General features: G+C 34.1%; 1 protein-coding gene across 3 annotated transcripts in view; it reads left to right on the forward strand.

Annotated features, from left to right (window-relative positions):
* The window catches only part of LOC106463356 (COP9 signalosome complex subunit 2), a 44,883-nt gene that overhangs the window by 9,987 nt on the left and 17,412 nt on the right, over positions 1-17,484 (forward strand). For all 3 annotated transcript variants that reach the window (XR_002611473.1, XM_013923379.2, XM_022390839.1), the window contains exons 5-6: positions 4,738-4,905; positions 10,088-10,192. Coding sequence is in view for 2 of the 3 variants with exons in the window: in XM_013923379.2 (XP_013778833.1) it covers positions 4,738-4,905; positions 10,088-10,192 (273 nt within the window). In the remaining variant the exon portion in view is untranslated. The remainder of the gene's footprint in view (positions 1-4,737; positions 4,906-10,087; positions 10,193-17,484) is intronic.

Below are 17,484 nucleotides of genomic sequence, written 5' to 3' on the forward strand. Positions count from 1 at the left end.
CATGAGTGAAGCATTTGTTTCACATGATTTTTGTGAGTATAAAATAGGCCTCCCTTTTTTCACTAAGTTAGTTAGTACAGTAAAAATTCAAACATATATAAGGCAACAAAATAGAGTCTCATAACTTAACTGGCTTTCTAACTAAGACTAAAAAATTTATTTTTCTGCTTGAAGCAAAAAAAAATGATAATAAAAAATTAAATTTAAGCTATATATCTCATTACAATGCCAAAATAAATTAGCCTCCTAATGAATCTTGTAAAGAACAATCTGCTCTTTCTGTGGATTATAAATAATTCAATAGCAACTGTCAGGGAGGGTTATTGACATTTATTGAAAGACAGGATGAGATAGGAGGATCTTAGCATTTAGGTTTGATTCTTTTTTCATGTATTAGTGAAGCAAGAAGTTTGGAAGCCAGAAATTTATCTTCTGACTTACAAATGTCTATAGCCTAAGTGTGTTATTGTTGAGGTACTCAGGGTAGAGAGAAAATCTAAAATGAGCAATATAGAGTCCAGATGCATCATATAATAAAGAGAAGTGAAAATTAAGAATTAGTGTAAATATTTCCTTTTGAAATTAAAAAATTAAAACTTTGAACTATAAACTACATTTTGGTGCCAGGTCTATTGAAATACATTTATTGTTGTTTAATTAAATCTTGAATGTAATGGTAAAAAGATTGTGACTTATACACCTTGACTCTCCCTTACACATAAGGTTAAATAAAATCTCAATCTGAATCTCTTGGAGTCACATGGCTTGGTGGCACTGCGACTTTTGGTTTATTAAATTTGTTTCAATTATTGGAATGTCTTATAGTAGACACAATGTTTTGATAGACTTTTATGACTCTATAAGCCCAAAAACAATTAAGATCCTGTAAACCCTTATTTCAGGAAGTTACTCTATTAGTAACAAGAGCTTGCCATAGGAATTGGGAATCTGTCAAGATCTTGTGCATAATGAATGATTCAGGTCAGGTATTACTTTCAGTAGGATCCTTTTTAAGGTATCAAATGGGATTCTGTATCATGAATCACAGGATGTTGTGTTTTTAGATTCTTACAAGATCGTACAGAGGTTCAGTTAAAAGCAGAATGATCTGGAATGGCATTCCACCTCTTGACGATTGGCACCATTAGCATTCCTAGTCTCCAGAATGGAATACACAAGAAAGTACCATTTAACATTTGAATATGTTCTTAGGGAGTATGTTGTCTGTTATAGCACACTTTGATCTATTCAAATTTGACTAATAATGGTTGGAGACAGCATGAACGGGTAATGAAGAAAAACTTTAATATAAGTTTAACATAACAGCAAATGTACAACGTTTCAACAAGGTTTTGTCATCATCAGGTACGATCTATGTTGCTACTAAAAGTGGATCATAAATAGGAGTTCCACTTCTGTCAACATCTCAATATAACTATTGGTCTCATCCAATCTTTTAAGAGCTTACTTAGGACTCTCATCTGGGTGGCTAGAAGAGATTATAATTTATCTGTAACAATGTAAAGCAATTTGTGGTTTCTTGATATAAGCTGCTTGTAGCTCCTGCAGAGGAGAATCTAATATGAAAAGTTAGCAACAAATCACAGATCTGGAAATTTTTGTGGTAAACTATCTGTTTGAAAGATATATCAAGTATGCTTAGTTAGGTTCAGCATCTAGTGTAAGTGACAGCAAAATATTGTGATGAATAACGGTATAAATAAGCACTTTAAGAATGACATACAAAAGAGAAGAAATATCACTGGAATCTTTAAAATGTGTACACTTATATCAATATCTACCCTTAACCGACTGAAATAAATCCATTTACATAAATTTTTATAAATAAGAAATACATGAATTTGGCGAAAAATGATGGACATGGATAGAATAAAACAGACAAAATGCAGAGATAAATGTATGTTTACAACACTTTCATTTACATTTAAAAAAATATATAAAACATGCACTTACCCAACAGCAAGCACAATGTCCAACTCCCCTCACCTCAACTTCATCAGCAGACCCTCAAAAGTGACAGTTGAACAGTGACTGGCCTTGGCATAGGCTTTTCTTATCTGCAACAGCTCCATAGCTGATAACTTCTTTCTCCAGTTGAGAGGGCAGAGTGTCATTCCAACAAAACTGCTTCTCCTCGCAGTTGTACAAGTCCCAGGCCTCAGTCCACTTATGGCTATCTCGTGAAAATGCCACTTTAGTGCTGAAATCTTATGTAAGGTCAACCATACAGTAATAATTATAATTGGAGATTGTTTGTTGATCAGCCCTTGGCTGCCATTGTCATGTCTTTTGGGCAGCAGTGGCTGAACTTCTGTTCAGGTGGAGGTCTCATTCATCTCAAATTTCCTGCCTGCCAATAACATTGGTGCCAGAGTTGGCAGTAGCCAGTTTTTATGCTGTGAGTGGTTACACTGCTGATGATGATGGTGGTAATGATGAGCAGGATTTCCAAAGCTGCAGAAGACATGTGACTGCTGGTAAAGAAAGTACTGTATGGTATAGCTAGGAAAAGCAAATGATAAGGAATCAATAAGACAATAATCAGGCAATAAACTGTGAGACAGCCTCTCTCCCCATGAGGGTTCAATCCAATTAACTAATATTTCCACAATCCATAATGGGTAACCTTCAGTGTAGCACCTTATCATAAGATTTTTGAAATCTATCTACATGAAGTCCACTCCCATTCATCATAGAGATAACAAGTAACATAATTAAAAAATATTAACAGATTAGTAAGACAATATTTCCCTTTGGTGAATCTATGTTGTTGTTTTTTATAATCTTATGTTTTGCAAAACTTCTTTTGTCAAACTCTTGTGAATTTTTCCTCCTAAAAAAGTAAGACTAATTGGTCCGTAATTTCCAGAGTAACTCTTATCTCATCTGTCCATTGTGTATTGACATACCAAAAATGAAAAAGAGTGTGGTTTTGGTGCCTTTTCTACATGTGTCTTTAATCTCTCAACCTTTATGTGTACCACCAAGGCAATAGTATATATATAATTCAGATCAAATTCAGTATTCCTATAGAATGCCCAGGGTAAGTAATACAGTACTGCCTCATTATAATGCTACCATTCAGAGTCATGTGCAACCTGAGAGCGATATAGATGGGGGAGTATTATACCAATTAATTAAACCATTTCCTCTTTAATGACATCATTTATGACTAGATAGATGGAATTCTCACTGGGTCCAATGATAGCCAATAGTTTTCTATGCTACCATGAATGCAAATGGCTAGAAAACAGCCCATGTGACTTTGAGCCTGTCGTTTACAAATGCTATATCGATGACACTTTCTTACTATTTCAACAGTCGAGTCACATGTCCGAATTCCTTTCTTACCTTAATTGCCAATAACAAGTTCACATCTGAACTTAATATTCACATCTCTGGGCTTTGCACTCAGGACTTCCCACTTTTTCCTTTATTTCATGACAGAGTGTAATGACTTCATCCTCTGAAGCCACGTGACAATGAGATAAGCAGCAGATGATAACTAAATTTTTGGGAGCCAAAGCAACACAGCATTATAACTGATGGTATTATAATGAGGCAGTACTGTATTGCTAATATTTTCTCTTGTAAGAACAGAAAAGAAGAAAATATTTAAAACTCAGCTATCTCAACTTTGTCTTCCATATCCTTTAAGGGCCCAATCCTCAATTCAGTTTATCTTTATTATATTTAGAAAAATCCTTACTGTTGTTTTTTAACATTATGAGCTGGCTGTTTCTCGTAAACTCTTTTAGATTTTTAAATTTGAACTTAAACTTATTCTATTTATACCACCTTTTCTTACTTATATACATAGTTAACCAATTAAGTTTGATCTTCCCTGTTTTTCTTTTCCTTTTTTTAGGAACATTCCTGTCTCGAATTAAAATCAGTTTATTTTTAAAATGTTCTATATCGCTTTTAACTCATTACCTTAATTCACTAATGATAAATCTTCTCCCATAATCTCAAAATTAGCTTTTTGAAAATTAGAAAGTAAAAATTCCTTTTTTTAGTCTCATCATTTAATATTCATTTTGTTGTAATTATTCATGGAACAAATTAATTTGGTCCCATCTCATATAGTGTATGTATATATATATAATAATATGTATAATAATAAATAATTGTGGTTTACAAGGTATACTACTTTTATTGATTAACTGGCACATGATGTATGAGTAATCCAATTAATTTTCTGATATTTTTATCAGAAAGTAGCCTTAGTATGCAGTATGACTCTCTGTCTCCTTGCTTGTTCTAATGTTCTTCAGAAATGAACCTTTTAAGAAGGTACAAGTTACAACACATAAAGTATTTTTAGATTTTTAACTGTATTTGTAGCAAGCTTAAAAATTTCTAATATACATCTAATTAATACCTGAAATCACCAGAGGTAGAATGGTACAATTTGTACTAGTTTACCCCATTGCATTATTTTTATTATTAAGCTACTGAGCTTTGCTATGGCATATATAATATATTACTTTGGGTTATTATACGCAAACAATATGATGGACAAGTTGGACAGAATATATAAAAATTTTTCAAGTTGACATGGATCAGAAATCATAGCATTTAGAAAATATCACTGTGGAATTTACAAAATTTCTAATAAAGCATGAATCCAGAGGTATGAAGTTGATATTGATTATGTTCAGATAACTTGCATATATGTAAAAACATTTATTTACAATTAATTTTTTTTTTCAGATGGAATTACTACAGGAGTTTTATGAAACAACATTAGAAGCTTTGAAAGATGCCAAAAATGACAGGTTGTGGTTTAAAACTAACACAAAATTAGGGAAATTATATTTTGACAGATGCGAGTATTTAAAGTTGTCAAAAATATTAAAACAGTTGCATCAATCCTGTCAAGTAAGTTTTGTTTTTATGTACATGGAAAATTTTGTGTATTTTCAAATCTGTTTTCTATATTAATATAATAATTCATAATAATATATGTACACTGCATATGATGTTTTACTACAGCCATTTAAGCCGTATAGTTAGTTGTATGCTACAGTTGATATTCTAATCCATGCTGTTTGAAATTACAGTATCATGCCTTGCTTTCATAAAATGCAGAGAGATGCATAATGATTAGTCAGTTATTAGTCTTTCTTAGAAATCAATCCCATGAGAAATTTGTACATTAACACCATCACTGTGGCAACAGTATTTATTCCCTGCAGATGTTTTTCACTTTTGTTACAATGTTGTGGTTCTTGCTACCTAGTTTCAAAGCCATTAAAACATGTTATTTATGATTCTCACGTTTAATCGTCTTGATATGTAATAATACAGTACACACTTTATGGGTATCTAGTTTTCAGAACTTATTTAGTTGAACCTTAAGTCTCTGAAATTTACTGTTTTAATTTTTCTGGGATGATAAGGAAGGAAACTTCTTGCAAAAATTAATGGCTAATAGAATGGCTCCGAGTTTTTTTTTCAAGTACACGCTTTTAGCTTATAGCTCCATCATTTCTTGACTGATTTGAGACCTAATTACAGTTTTTGGACTTAGGAGGTCAAACCCTTTTGATTGATGCATTTAAACATGCCCAAGGTCTCAGATTAATTTACTCTAATCCTGCTTTATAGAATTTCAATTTGAGGGGTAGGCTGGTAGAGATCCTGATGAGTAGTAAAATCAAATCAGGTCTGTATACATGCACCTCATGCTTGGTATTGCTGGGGCACAAAAATATAGCTAATAAAAAGGGAGAAAAAGGTCTCGTAGATTAATTTATTCTAATCCTGCCTAAATGAATTTCAAGTGCCACAGCTAATAAGGATTCCCTCATGTTCCTTCTTTTTTTTTAATATCTTGTTTAACATGGCAATAGAGCAATATACAGTTGCAGAAGTAAAGTAGTGAATGACAGACTCCTCGGGGGTTTATCTCAGAACTTCCGTGAAAGCATGTTATCTTACTGAAAATATATGGTAGTCACAGGACAAGCTATAGTGATTTACAAAATATATAATATAACCTCTAGAAAACTTTGGGATACAAATTTGCAGGGATACAGAGAAAGTTTGTATATTCTGTAAGTTCTGCAGTTCTATGCACACATACAGATATCATGCCCACAGCATAGTTAAGTATCAAAGTTAATAAAGGGTCTTCTGTCCTCTACTTTAATGAAGCAACCTTCATAGTTGCTTTTAAACGTAGTAGAACTATAATGAAAATGAAATAGCACAAAACCTTGAAAATAAAGTTATAACCAACAAGAGATGTAACTAGAGATGTTCCTGATATTATAGATCATAAAGAACAACAATTCTTTTTTTTTGCCTTTCCAGGGTTCTAAAATTTAATTTGAGCATTTGTCATTTACAGTATAGTTACTGTAAGCCTGAGGCATATTTTAATTATGACATGTGAATGGTTTGGTGACTCATCTTGAGTGCTTAGTTATCTTATGAAGGAGAAATTACACAGCAGTAACTTTGTTTTTTGTAAATTCTAAATCACTTCTGATTCAGAACTTACTTGTGCTGTGAATGTCTGTATAGAGTATTTTTGACTTTTTCACAAACCACTGTTATGAAATAATATCAGTCACACTACTCAGATAATTTTTATGCAAGTCAGGTATATTATGATCAGTCATGTGTTTTGAAATACAAATGATTGATCATTCATTCTACATTTGTAAATGAGCATTTGATAGATATGCTTAAAAGATGTTTGATATCAGATTATGATTTCACTGTTAATATTTGAACTGAGTGGTGGAGCAGGTGTGGGAAACTTCTATGAGCACTATGATCTCAACCCATTGGTTGGTTTCATCTAGATCAACAAATGAATTAAACATCTTTGGTTAAAGTTTTCCATTATGTTGTGATCATCATATGTACAAAGGGGTGAGTACATTATATTAAAACAATTTGAAGTATATATAAATCTGATAGTCACATGAAAACCATAGCCAATATAAAGCTACAGTGGAATGACATGTTTTAGAACTAAATTTTGACATTGTTAAATATTTCATTGGTACTGTTATGCCACTGAAAATTATTACTTTTCAGAATTGTTTGTAACATCCGATTCTGACACAAATATTCATACATTTAGAAGATAAATGTGTTCAAGTCGAGGATTTAGAACCTGCAAAAGGGGATGTTCATCAGAAAAGAAAGTAATATGGATCAACTTTCATAAAGAGACCTGCAACAAGTTGTACCCCAAGCGTGATAAGTAAAGTGTGGCATCTAGTAACAGTTGAGAATCCATAAATACAAAGTGTGCAATATAATTAAAAAGCATCTCCATCTGGGAAGCTAGTGCATGACCGTGTACACAAGTGGCTTCCATGATATATCTGTTGAACCATTGCATACTTGAAACAGCTGGAGAATAAAATGGGTATTCATGCAATTCCATACAAAGACATACAAGTTAAGTTGCTGGATGCAGTGCCTAATAATTTGAATCTGATTGAAGTGTTGAAACTGGCATGTGGAAATGGTCTTCCTTGTACACTAAATGGAATATGGAAAGCATGGAGGAAGGAGTAGTTTTTTTTTGTGGACATAACCTTATGACAGAGTCTTTTGCAATGGAAACTGTGCAGCAGGGCTATTATCAAGATGCATGTGTGTCAGATTTAGAGGAACCAGTCGTGAAAGGCTCCATAATTGTTTTAATTAACATACTCAACCTCTGTATGTTGGTGTATAAGCCATAAGGATGAAACACTTTCATTTTATAGTTCAATCATTTTTCAAGTAAAAACAGCTTGTTGCTTTCTTGTAGAAACAAAATGGATTTTTCAATTATTAGAGTGTCAGTAGTTTCTTTTCGAAAATATTAACTCTTACATCAATATACTTCCTATTTTGCTATAGTAGATCTTTCATAAGATTTTTAAAATTAATTCTTAAAACATTTACAGACTAACTTTTCTTAGTGAGAAAGTTTGCATTTGTGGTCAGTTTTTCTACAACATTTCTGTTATCCAGTCTTCATATTTTTGGCAACAAGAAATGCTACTGAAAATCTGTAGGCTTTTTGTTAAAGTACTTAACTATATAATGTTTCTGAACAATTCTGAGTTATACAAACTCTGCCTGCTGAAGCAAGGGAAAAAAAGAATTCATCACTGGATAATAACAGAAAGAATTGTGTTGATATCACACTTTAGTCAGACCATGGCATTCGTGCAGTATCCCACAATCCTAGATTACCTACATCAGTGATCACTCTCACTACACATGTAATCACCTAATCTAACTCACACCAGCCAATTCAAACTTCTGAGGTATGTAACTTTGGGTTAAAACAGTGATTCAAGTACATTCACAGATACTTAAATGCTGTTTGCTAGGATATTGACTCAATGCAGCAATACTGTGGAGAGAAAAATCCTGATTGATTACACCTAATCAGGTTGGCTGGGAATGCAATAGACAATCTTGGCTTAAATGCTATTTATATCAGTCATTTGGAATAAATATATTGATTATTTTAGTATATAACACCTAATGGCATTAATGTGTAATCTGTTGATGGTATTTTGTGTGATTTTCATATTGGCTATGATTGCCATGTGATTTGTTCATTTGTATATATATATTTAAAATTGTTTTAATACAATCAACCCCCTTGTTGTATATTAAGGAAAGGAGACATTGTCTCAAATTAAAGAGACTTTGAGGTCATTTAGAGACTTGAGAAGCCTAAGTCGAATTCTGTTTCCACATCATGCATCCAAATAGTTATAGAGTACTGTTTTACATTGGGATCTCATACTCTCCTCCCTTTCCACCAACTGCTGCTGTTTAAATAATTTCAGGGTAAGTTACTGTAGAACGTGTTGTTGATTGGTATAGTATTCACTTCAGGATGAAAGGAAAAAAATTAAGATGATGTCTCTGAAAATTAATTTTTTTTGGTAAAACTATGATTTTAAAAATAACATACTATTATACATTACAATCTCTTGAAGGCTTGTGTTTAAGGTAATTAATCATTTTTGATAAATGAATTTATTTTTCTATAAATTGTAGAGAATGTGTCAAACTGGGTCTCATATGTCCTGTATGGTACAAAAGATTGAAAGTAAACTTTTGAACTTAAAATATACACTTATGCTCTGCCCACTATAACCAGGTGATTAGTTGAATATGTTAATCAATTAATCTTTCAGCTCATTGATTGATTGCATTCAACCATTTTCACATGAGATTTGGATAGTTGGAATAATGAAAAACTCTAGTTTTGATTAGTTGATTATTTTTGTGAGCTTATTGGGTTTAATTGTAATTTCGATGAATTGATTATTTTACCAGATGCTAATCAAGGTAATTTATTCTTATATTTAATTAATTAATTGACTTAATTAACCACTCAGTTCTAATGCACAATACATATAAAACATATATTGGTAACTGAAACCTTTCTTTAAGTTGATAAAAAATTATAAAAAGTGAGCAGTTGTAAGGTTTGTTAAATGGTGCTTAATTAACTTACTTCAACATTTAACACTGTATGGTGTAAAAAACAGTTTAGATGAGTATTTAGCTATTGTTAATTATTACTCTGCTATAAAGGATATATAACATGGAAAATGTGCTGTGAATAGGCTTTTTTTTATTTTCTTGCTGAAAGTATTTTTGTTATTAAGTAGGTTGCTGCCAAGATGGTAATTGTTGAAAAAAACTGTTTCTTAGTTAAATCATGGGTTTGAGTAGTTTGCTGTTTTATACTTTCACGCTTCAGCTTGTTGTCAATGTTTATTGGATGAAATGAAATATCTCAAAAAAACATCATCATCTAACTAAATGAAACTTTCTTTTTCCAAAATCTTATTTTGAAAGGCATTCTTCAGAAAGATGTAAACATCTCAAACCTGTGCTTTCTATCTGAAAACAATTATTTTTTAAGAAGTATGTAGTAAATTCTACTTAAAAGCTGGTAGATATATTTACTGGGAACATTTAACATGTGACTGAGTTTTGTGGTTAAATTTCACATAAAAATATTGTGGTATGAAAGTAAACAAATCTATGTTTTAGTTTCTTTGCACTATTTTAATAGACAGACGATGGATCTGATGACTTGAAGAAAGGCACTCAACTTCTTGAGATTTATGCTTTAGAGATTCAAATGTACACTGCTCAGAAAAACAATAAGAAGCTAAAGGTATAGTAAATGTGAAAGTTAAAGAAATGCTCATTTGTTGATTCTGTAAGAACCTTAATGCATAATTCAGATTTTATGGCCAAAATGGTAGAAGAGGAATTTATTTGGTCATTATCGGGTAATTATACTCAGAAGAGTCACATCATTAATATCAACTCCTTTGACATACATACAATATTTTTGATTTTGTAGTTATCGAACACGACTTAGAATTACCACATCATTAAACACAACTTCTGCATGTTTTTTTATCAGTTTTCAAACAAATGGATTTACAAAAAAGAAGTGAATTTAAACAATATATGTTTATGAAAAGTTAAAGAAATATCCATTTGTTGATTCTGTAAGAACCTTAATGAATAAGTCAGATTTTATGGCCAAAATGGAAGAAGGGGAATTTATTGCTTCTTCAGTTTAATAAAATATATAGGCCATAGTTGACCAATAAAAAAAATTTCTGAAGGTATACAAACTCCATATTAATTCCTTAATATATTTACCTAATCTTTGAGTGCTTTTGAAAGGTGAACGTTTTGAAATTTCTGGGGTTATAGGGTAAAATGTTTTTGAGTTAAATTAATTTCTTCAACCTACGTGTTTTCCTAACATTGTGAATTTACCTACTCTTTGTTATTTCAGCCAAAGTTGCTTATTTCACAAAATCTTGAACTAAAAGATTTCTGTTCAGTTATCACAAGTTATAAAATATCTGTGATGAACCTATTCATTATCCAAAAGAATTATAAGCAATATTGGAAATTACTGAGTTGTTAAAATTCTTGGAAATTTCTTGTTTAGATAAATGTTATCAAAATAAGATAATTGTCTGATATTCGTGAAAACTTAATGTTATTAAAAAAAATGAGGAAAATCACTATAATGGTAAAAAGTTCAATGTTTAAGTCTAACGTTTGTCAGTTATGTTCAATAAAAAGGTCCTGTGGCTGAAACACCGATCTTTTATTTTTCTTCACATTTTATCCTGTTTTATGTTGATATTCTTAGTTTATATGGTCAGTGAATTATGTTCTCAGATCATCTATGATGAACTTACCCTGGTAGAAATTAGTGTCCATTTCTACCACTTCAATCTAATGTCTATTTGTGTAATTTCATTAATTTAGTAATTTGCAATTAAAGATATACAATTATAATTTATATTTATGATTTTACATTTTAACACTGAAAGTAAACCTTTTATACATTTTAGTCTGACTTTTAAAATAGATCTGAAATGCTTAGGTATAGGTGTCCTTTTTGATTGCACATGAAACAGGTATTAACCCACATGTTTTTATTAAGTTAAAACAACCTTTTGAAGTTTATGGAAAAACAACTGCAGTTGTATTGTTGAAAGGATAGTTAATTTTATTATTCTTATATGATCTTCTTTCTGCCCTTCAAGCATTGATAAAAATATTTTCATGCTCAGTGCATCAGTCTATATACTACACCAATTTTTGAACATGTACTTTTAGCATGTGACTACTCTCCACCAATATTACTGCACCACCTATATTGGTGCAGCTAGCTCCCTCTGCTCAATCCTCACTTTCTCGATTGGCGCTACATTGTTTAGACCTACAATTGTTTTTGTTCAACAGTTTTAAACTTTTGTGTTTCCATTCAATTGTTTTAACATTTTTTTTTTTGGCATTTGTTTTTTGTTCCCGAATTCTAAGTGAACTTAGTATGCATTCAAAGTTCAATGTCTTGAATATGGAAGTTCCCGTTACTGTCGACATTGATACTGGTACGAGTTTCCAGGACTTGGGTTCGACTTTATCTGCATAGGAGGTACAGGCCTTAATTCACAGGGAACTAGATTCATATGTTTGGCCAGCGATTTCTTCTCCTTTTTAACTTGATGTTTCTGAGGAAGAATACAATCAAGGAGAAGACAATTTGAAACCTCTTTTTTTTCTGGCACCTTATTTTGGTCAGTCACAATCTACACCTCTTCAGGAGGTTTCACCTTCCACCCATTTTTTACAACCTGATAATCTGGTATGTATTATTTTACATGTTTTTCCTATCACCTTTGATGCCTCCCCTTCCTTATTGGGTGAAATTCTTTTGAATTTTATGTTTCTCCCTTCACCCAACATTAGTGTTCATTCTTAAGGTTTTTGGAACAACTTCAGTCAGATGTTGATATGCCCATCTTCCTCTTGTTAGACTAACATGTTTCGGTATGCTATTGCTCTTCAGATCCATATTAGCATTCTCAACAATTGGATCTTCTACATCCCCTTTGGGGTTCTAATCCAGGAATGACTGTTCATTTTAATCAGGTTCAATTCTCAAGGATTTAATTTTCCCTGTCCTTCCTTTTATGTTACTTGTCTTTCCTCCAATTGTTGTCAGAGGCCTTTTGTTGCTCCCCAGAACTTTTTTCAAATGAGCTCTGGTCCCTCCTTTTGTCTAGTATGGCTCATTTATTGGCTTCTGCCCTTTCTCTTAATACCTGGTTTATGTGCTGTTGGGACATGTTGGGGAGAGATGCATTATTTGCAGGGGTGCATCTCCCCCATTCATACCTGTGGTATCTGCATCAGGTCCCTTCTTACACAATACCATATTTGGGGGTGGTCCTGATTTCTTTGAATCCTGGATTGATGTGGCTAGATTGAATTCTTTCTTGTCTTCTCTGGCCACACATTTATCTCATCGTCCTATGAGTTGCCTGTCCTTGTTTTCCATCCTCCCTCTTCTTTGCGTTCCTCCTGGTGCTCCCAACCCTATCTTTATTTATTTCTGCACCAGGGTTATGGGTAATGCTGCAGAGGTTTCCGGACTGGTGGGGGGCCAGATTGCTCCATTTTTCTGCTGTGTGGTGGCATTTCATGACAGATCTGTAGGTTCTGTCAGAAAGGCTTTGTCTTCAGTTCCGATCTCATCCTCCTCAGTCTCATTCCCCTATTCTCTTCCCACCTCATGGGATCCTACATCTCTCAGTCATTTTACTAAGGCTGTCCACAACCTGCTTCGCAAAGAGGCTATCAAACGGGTGTGCCATATACAATTTGGGTTTTATTCCTGGCTCTTTGTGATCTCCAAGAAGATGGGAGATCTGTTCCTATTGAATTCCTTTCTGGACTCTCCTTGCTTTAATATGGAGTCCTATCTCTCACTTCAGTGGGTTTTATCCCGAGACTCTAGAAGACCAAATTCAACATAACGAATGTCTATTTTCACATTCCCATTGCACGTAAATTACATCGTTATCTTTGGTTCACCTACAAGGGTTGGGTGTTCCAGTTCAAGGCCATGCCTTTTGGACTCACCTTGGCTCCTTATGTGTTTTGTCATGTGGTGCGAACTTTTTCCCAACATCTTCATTCATTGGGTCTTCGCACTCCTTATTACATGGATGACTGGCTCCTGCTTGCTTCTTCCCATCCACAGTCCATAAACCACACTTGTCTTCTCCTCTAAGAAGCAGCATGAGTGGGATTCCTGATAAAGATGGAGAAGTCTGTTCTTACCCTCACTCAATACCTTGTTCGTTTGAAGGCTTTCTTCAATTCCAACCTCAGTTGGGCCCAGCCTTCTCCTCTTTGTCTTTGGAATATGGAGTAAACATTCCACAATGCCTTCACCTCACATTCTCTCACAGCTCGAGAAGGTTTTATATCTTTTGGGAATGTGGGCTTCCTTGGAGGGTCTCATTCCCATGGGTCAAGCTCATACGAGTTCCCTTCAGTGGGCACTCCTCGATCAGTGGAACTTCTATTTGAATCCCTTGGACTACCATGTTCTCATTCCTTCCTCTGGCTTGGTAACTAGACAGGACAAGACCATGGCAGGAGTTCTGCTTTCTCCATCTTGTCTGGATTTACATCTGTTCATGGGCACGTCTTTAGAGGATTGTAGTGCTTACCTCGGCTCTTGGGATATTTCTGGTCTCTGGTCAGTTAAGGAGTTTTCTCTCCATATCAACATTCTCAAACTTATGATGGTTTGTTGAGATTTATCCCACTTCCTTCCACTCCCGTGGGGGTGGGTGGTTATGGTATACTCCAACAACTCCACAGTGGTCACTTATATCACCAAGCAAGGGGGCACTAAATTCAGGTCTGTCTTGCTATGGTTCCATGCTATATTCCTGGCACCCTGAATCTGGTTGCAGGTCATTTTTATCAACCCAACAAAATTTTCCCCATGGAATGGTCCTTTGATCCACAGGATTTTTAGTGGATGTGCTCTCAGCTGGGGGACTCCTCATATTGCTGCTTTTGCCACCTACTGGAACAACAGACTTCCTTTCTTTACCTTCTGTTACTCCAGGTTTGATAAGGTTTTGTCTTCCCCTGTCATTTCCATTACTTTATGGTCATGCATCCTCCACGTTCGTTTGAATTGCCTATTGGGATCTCATTGTGGTCCTTTGACCACATTGTGATATCTCAAGTGGATATCATCTCCCTCCCTTGGCGATTCTACACACTTCTGTTTACCTTTGACTGGGGTAAATCTTATCCCATCCTTTCATTTATGTTTTCTTTTTTAGAGACCCTCTTTTTTACCACTGCTTATGGGATCCCACTCTGTGGCAGGTGTTGCCTGGTCAGATATGCTTTGCTGTAAGCCCACACTATTTACTGGTAGCACTACAACACTTACTCTAGAGATGGGGTGTTCCACAAGACCACTGGTAGCTTGCCCAGTGGTATATACATATGTTTTTTTCAATATCCATCAATTTTATTCAGTAGTGGACCATCACTTATGGACTTTCATGAGTAAAGCAGAAGGGTATTTCTGCCCATCTCTACCGACTCCTTGATTGAATAAATTGCGAACAGTCTGCTTTTCAAAATAGGGAATCATGGGCATCCATTGTAATTTTTTCAGCGTGATGTTCCTCTGGACTCTCCACCCTACTTACTTCCCCTTTTTTTTCTCCAAGTGGAGCAAGGGAGTTCTTACCGTATCCCAGTAGCTGGAGTGAATCCTGGAGGTTTCCTCCTGAGTGCATTGTAGACTTTTAACTTACCATATATCCACTCAGCAGGAAGAGGGCAAAGCAGGTTTCCCTCCTTTCATTTTTCCTGGATGCTTATCATCAGGTGGATAGTTGTCAGCTGGAGCAGAACTAGCCTACATTGGATCCTCCTCATAATACCGGGTTAGGGATGACACCACCCTGTTCCTACAGTTGTGTGCAGTAGAGGCCCCTTCTCATTAATTCCAGTTGCAGGTGGTTCCTTTCCTGCTCCTGTGGTTGAGTTTAGGGGACTTCATCTGCCATGTAAAACTGGCAACAGGATGTACTACAGTTGAGCAAATGCTCCATATCCTCCTTGTAATTCCAGATGCAGGATGTCTTTTCCCTGCATTTACAGTTGAGTGAGTTAAGATTTCTGCTCTTAATACCAGTTACAGCTATTGCCTTGTTCTTATAGTTGAGTTGAGGCAACAGTGCAGCCCCATAATGCCGAATGTGTTTTGTTGTACTTCAGCTCCTGTGGTGGTTTAGGAAGTTTATCCAGTTTTGGGTGCATGCCAACTTCATAATTCTGGTTGCTTGATGTATGACATTCTGTTTACTTGTGGTTGGGATTCATGTATATATGTAACATGGTCCACATGCCATAGCCACGTTGTTTATGTTACTCTATATTCATTTTATTTGATTGCCGAGAACAAAGTGTTTTTTTTTTCACTATGGATTGTACCTCTCAGAATGAATTACACTTGTAATTACTTCTTTCCACCTGTATCATGTTCATTTCCTTCTTCAAGGGTGAAGGACATACCTGTTCCAGGAGTAGTGCACTATCATCCCACCTGTATGCTTCAGTTCATCTCGGAGCATATCCGTTCATTCTGGGTGGTCGCTTTCCACTTGGTTTAAATGTTGTGCATTTACATCAGCCCCTACACCTTTGCAATGTGTGATTCTAACTTTGTGTGAGAGAAGATAAGACTGCATCGAAAGTTAACATTTTCTTACACTGAAACTGTATTTCCAATACATACTTACCTCCTCTCACACACTTTGCACCCTTTCTCCCCACTGCTGTTGCTATTCTTTTAGATCCTGCCAATTCTCAAAAGTGAGGATTGAGCTGGAATATCAGATGGAGCTAGTTGCACTTACATAGGTGGTGCAATAATATTGGTGGATAGTAGTCACATGCTATGTAAATGTTCAATAGTGACACAAAATTGGTATGGTATATAGACTGGTGCACTGAGTGTGAAAATTGTTTCAACAATGTTTAGAGGGCAGAAAAAAAATTGAAATAACTTGGTGTCAGAAGCAGTAAGTACCAATCAGAAATACATTTCAGTGTAAGAAAATGTTAATACTGTAATTTGTTTCTGTTCAGTTAATTATATTTTTAGATGATCATAATAGTCAAGTGATTTACTTTTGAAGGTTGAGGTGTAATTTACATACTTGTTCTTTTAACTTAAAACTTAAAGTTCAAAAACAGCTAAAACTTAAAACTTGTATTCTTCACTATAATAAATAAGGTTCGTCAGAAAAAAATTATTTGAATATGAAAACACTCGGAAAATGTAAAATTTCCTCCAAGTGTTTTGACATGATTTTGATGAAGATCACACTGCATAACAAGGCTAAAAAGATGTTTGGGTTTACTGCTGCATAGACAGATGGAAAGCATAAAGAAAATTTATGTTTTAAAACATGCTGACTGGAGAAAAATGAAATAAGTTGATATAAGATACTTTTTAATATAATATAACATCACATTAGATTATCTTACATAACTTTAACAATCTTATAATTGTAGTCATTACAAACCTGATACTGATGTGATGTTTCTACCTACATTTATAACTAAATCTCTCAGGATATTCTCTGATGGATTGAACTAATAAATGCACAGTTGTCTAATTTTATTGATATGAATTGAGTTTAAAATATCTTAAAATTAAAACATTCATTGCTTCCTGTTTGTCAAACATATATTTTGGAATGAGTAAACACTGCAGGTAGAAATTGTCACATTTCAAGAAAAAGTAGAAGGTTCTTAAAATAATCTGAGTAGTAGTAGTAATATATTGATTATTTTATTTGTTTTTAAAATACTCTAAAAATAGTGACAAATACAGGTATCTAAAGGAGATAGTTGTGCAAGATAATGTGATATAACATGGAATTAGATATATAGCTTTCCATCATATTAGTGAAAACCACTATGTTTTTAATATGCATATGTATATAGAGACACTTTTTTTATCTTATGGTGCTTTATTTTATAAGCAGTTTTTTTTTACATTCTCTCTAAAAATCGAACTGGTGTATTTCAGTGTTT

Source organism: Limulus polyphemus, unplaced genomic scaffold, assembly GCF_000517525.1.
Source record: "Limulus polyphemus unplaced genomic scaffold, Limulus_polyphemus-2.1.2 Scaffold1384, whole genome shotgun sequence".
NCBI lineage: Eukaryota > Metazoa > Arthropoda > Merostomata > Xiphosura > Limulidae > Limulus > Limulus polyphemus.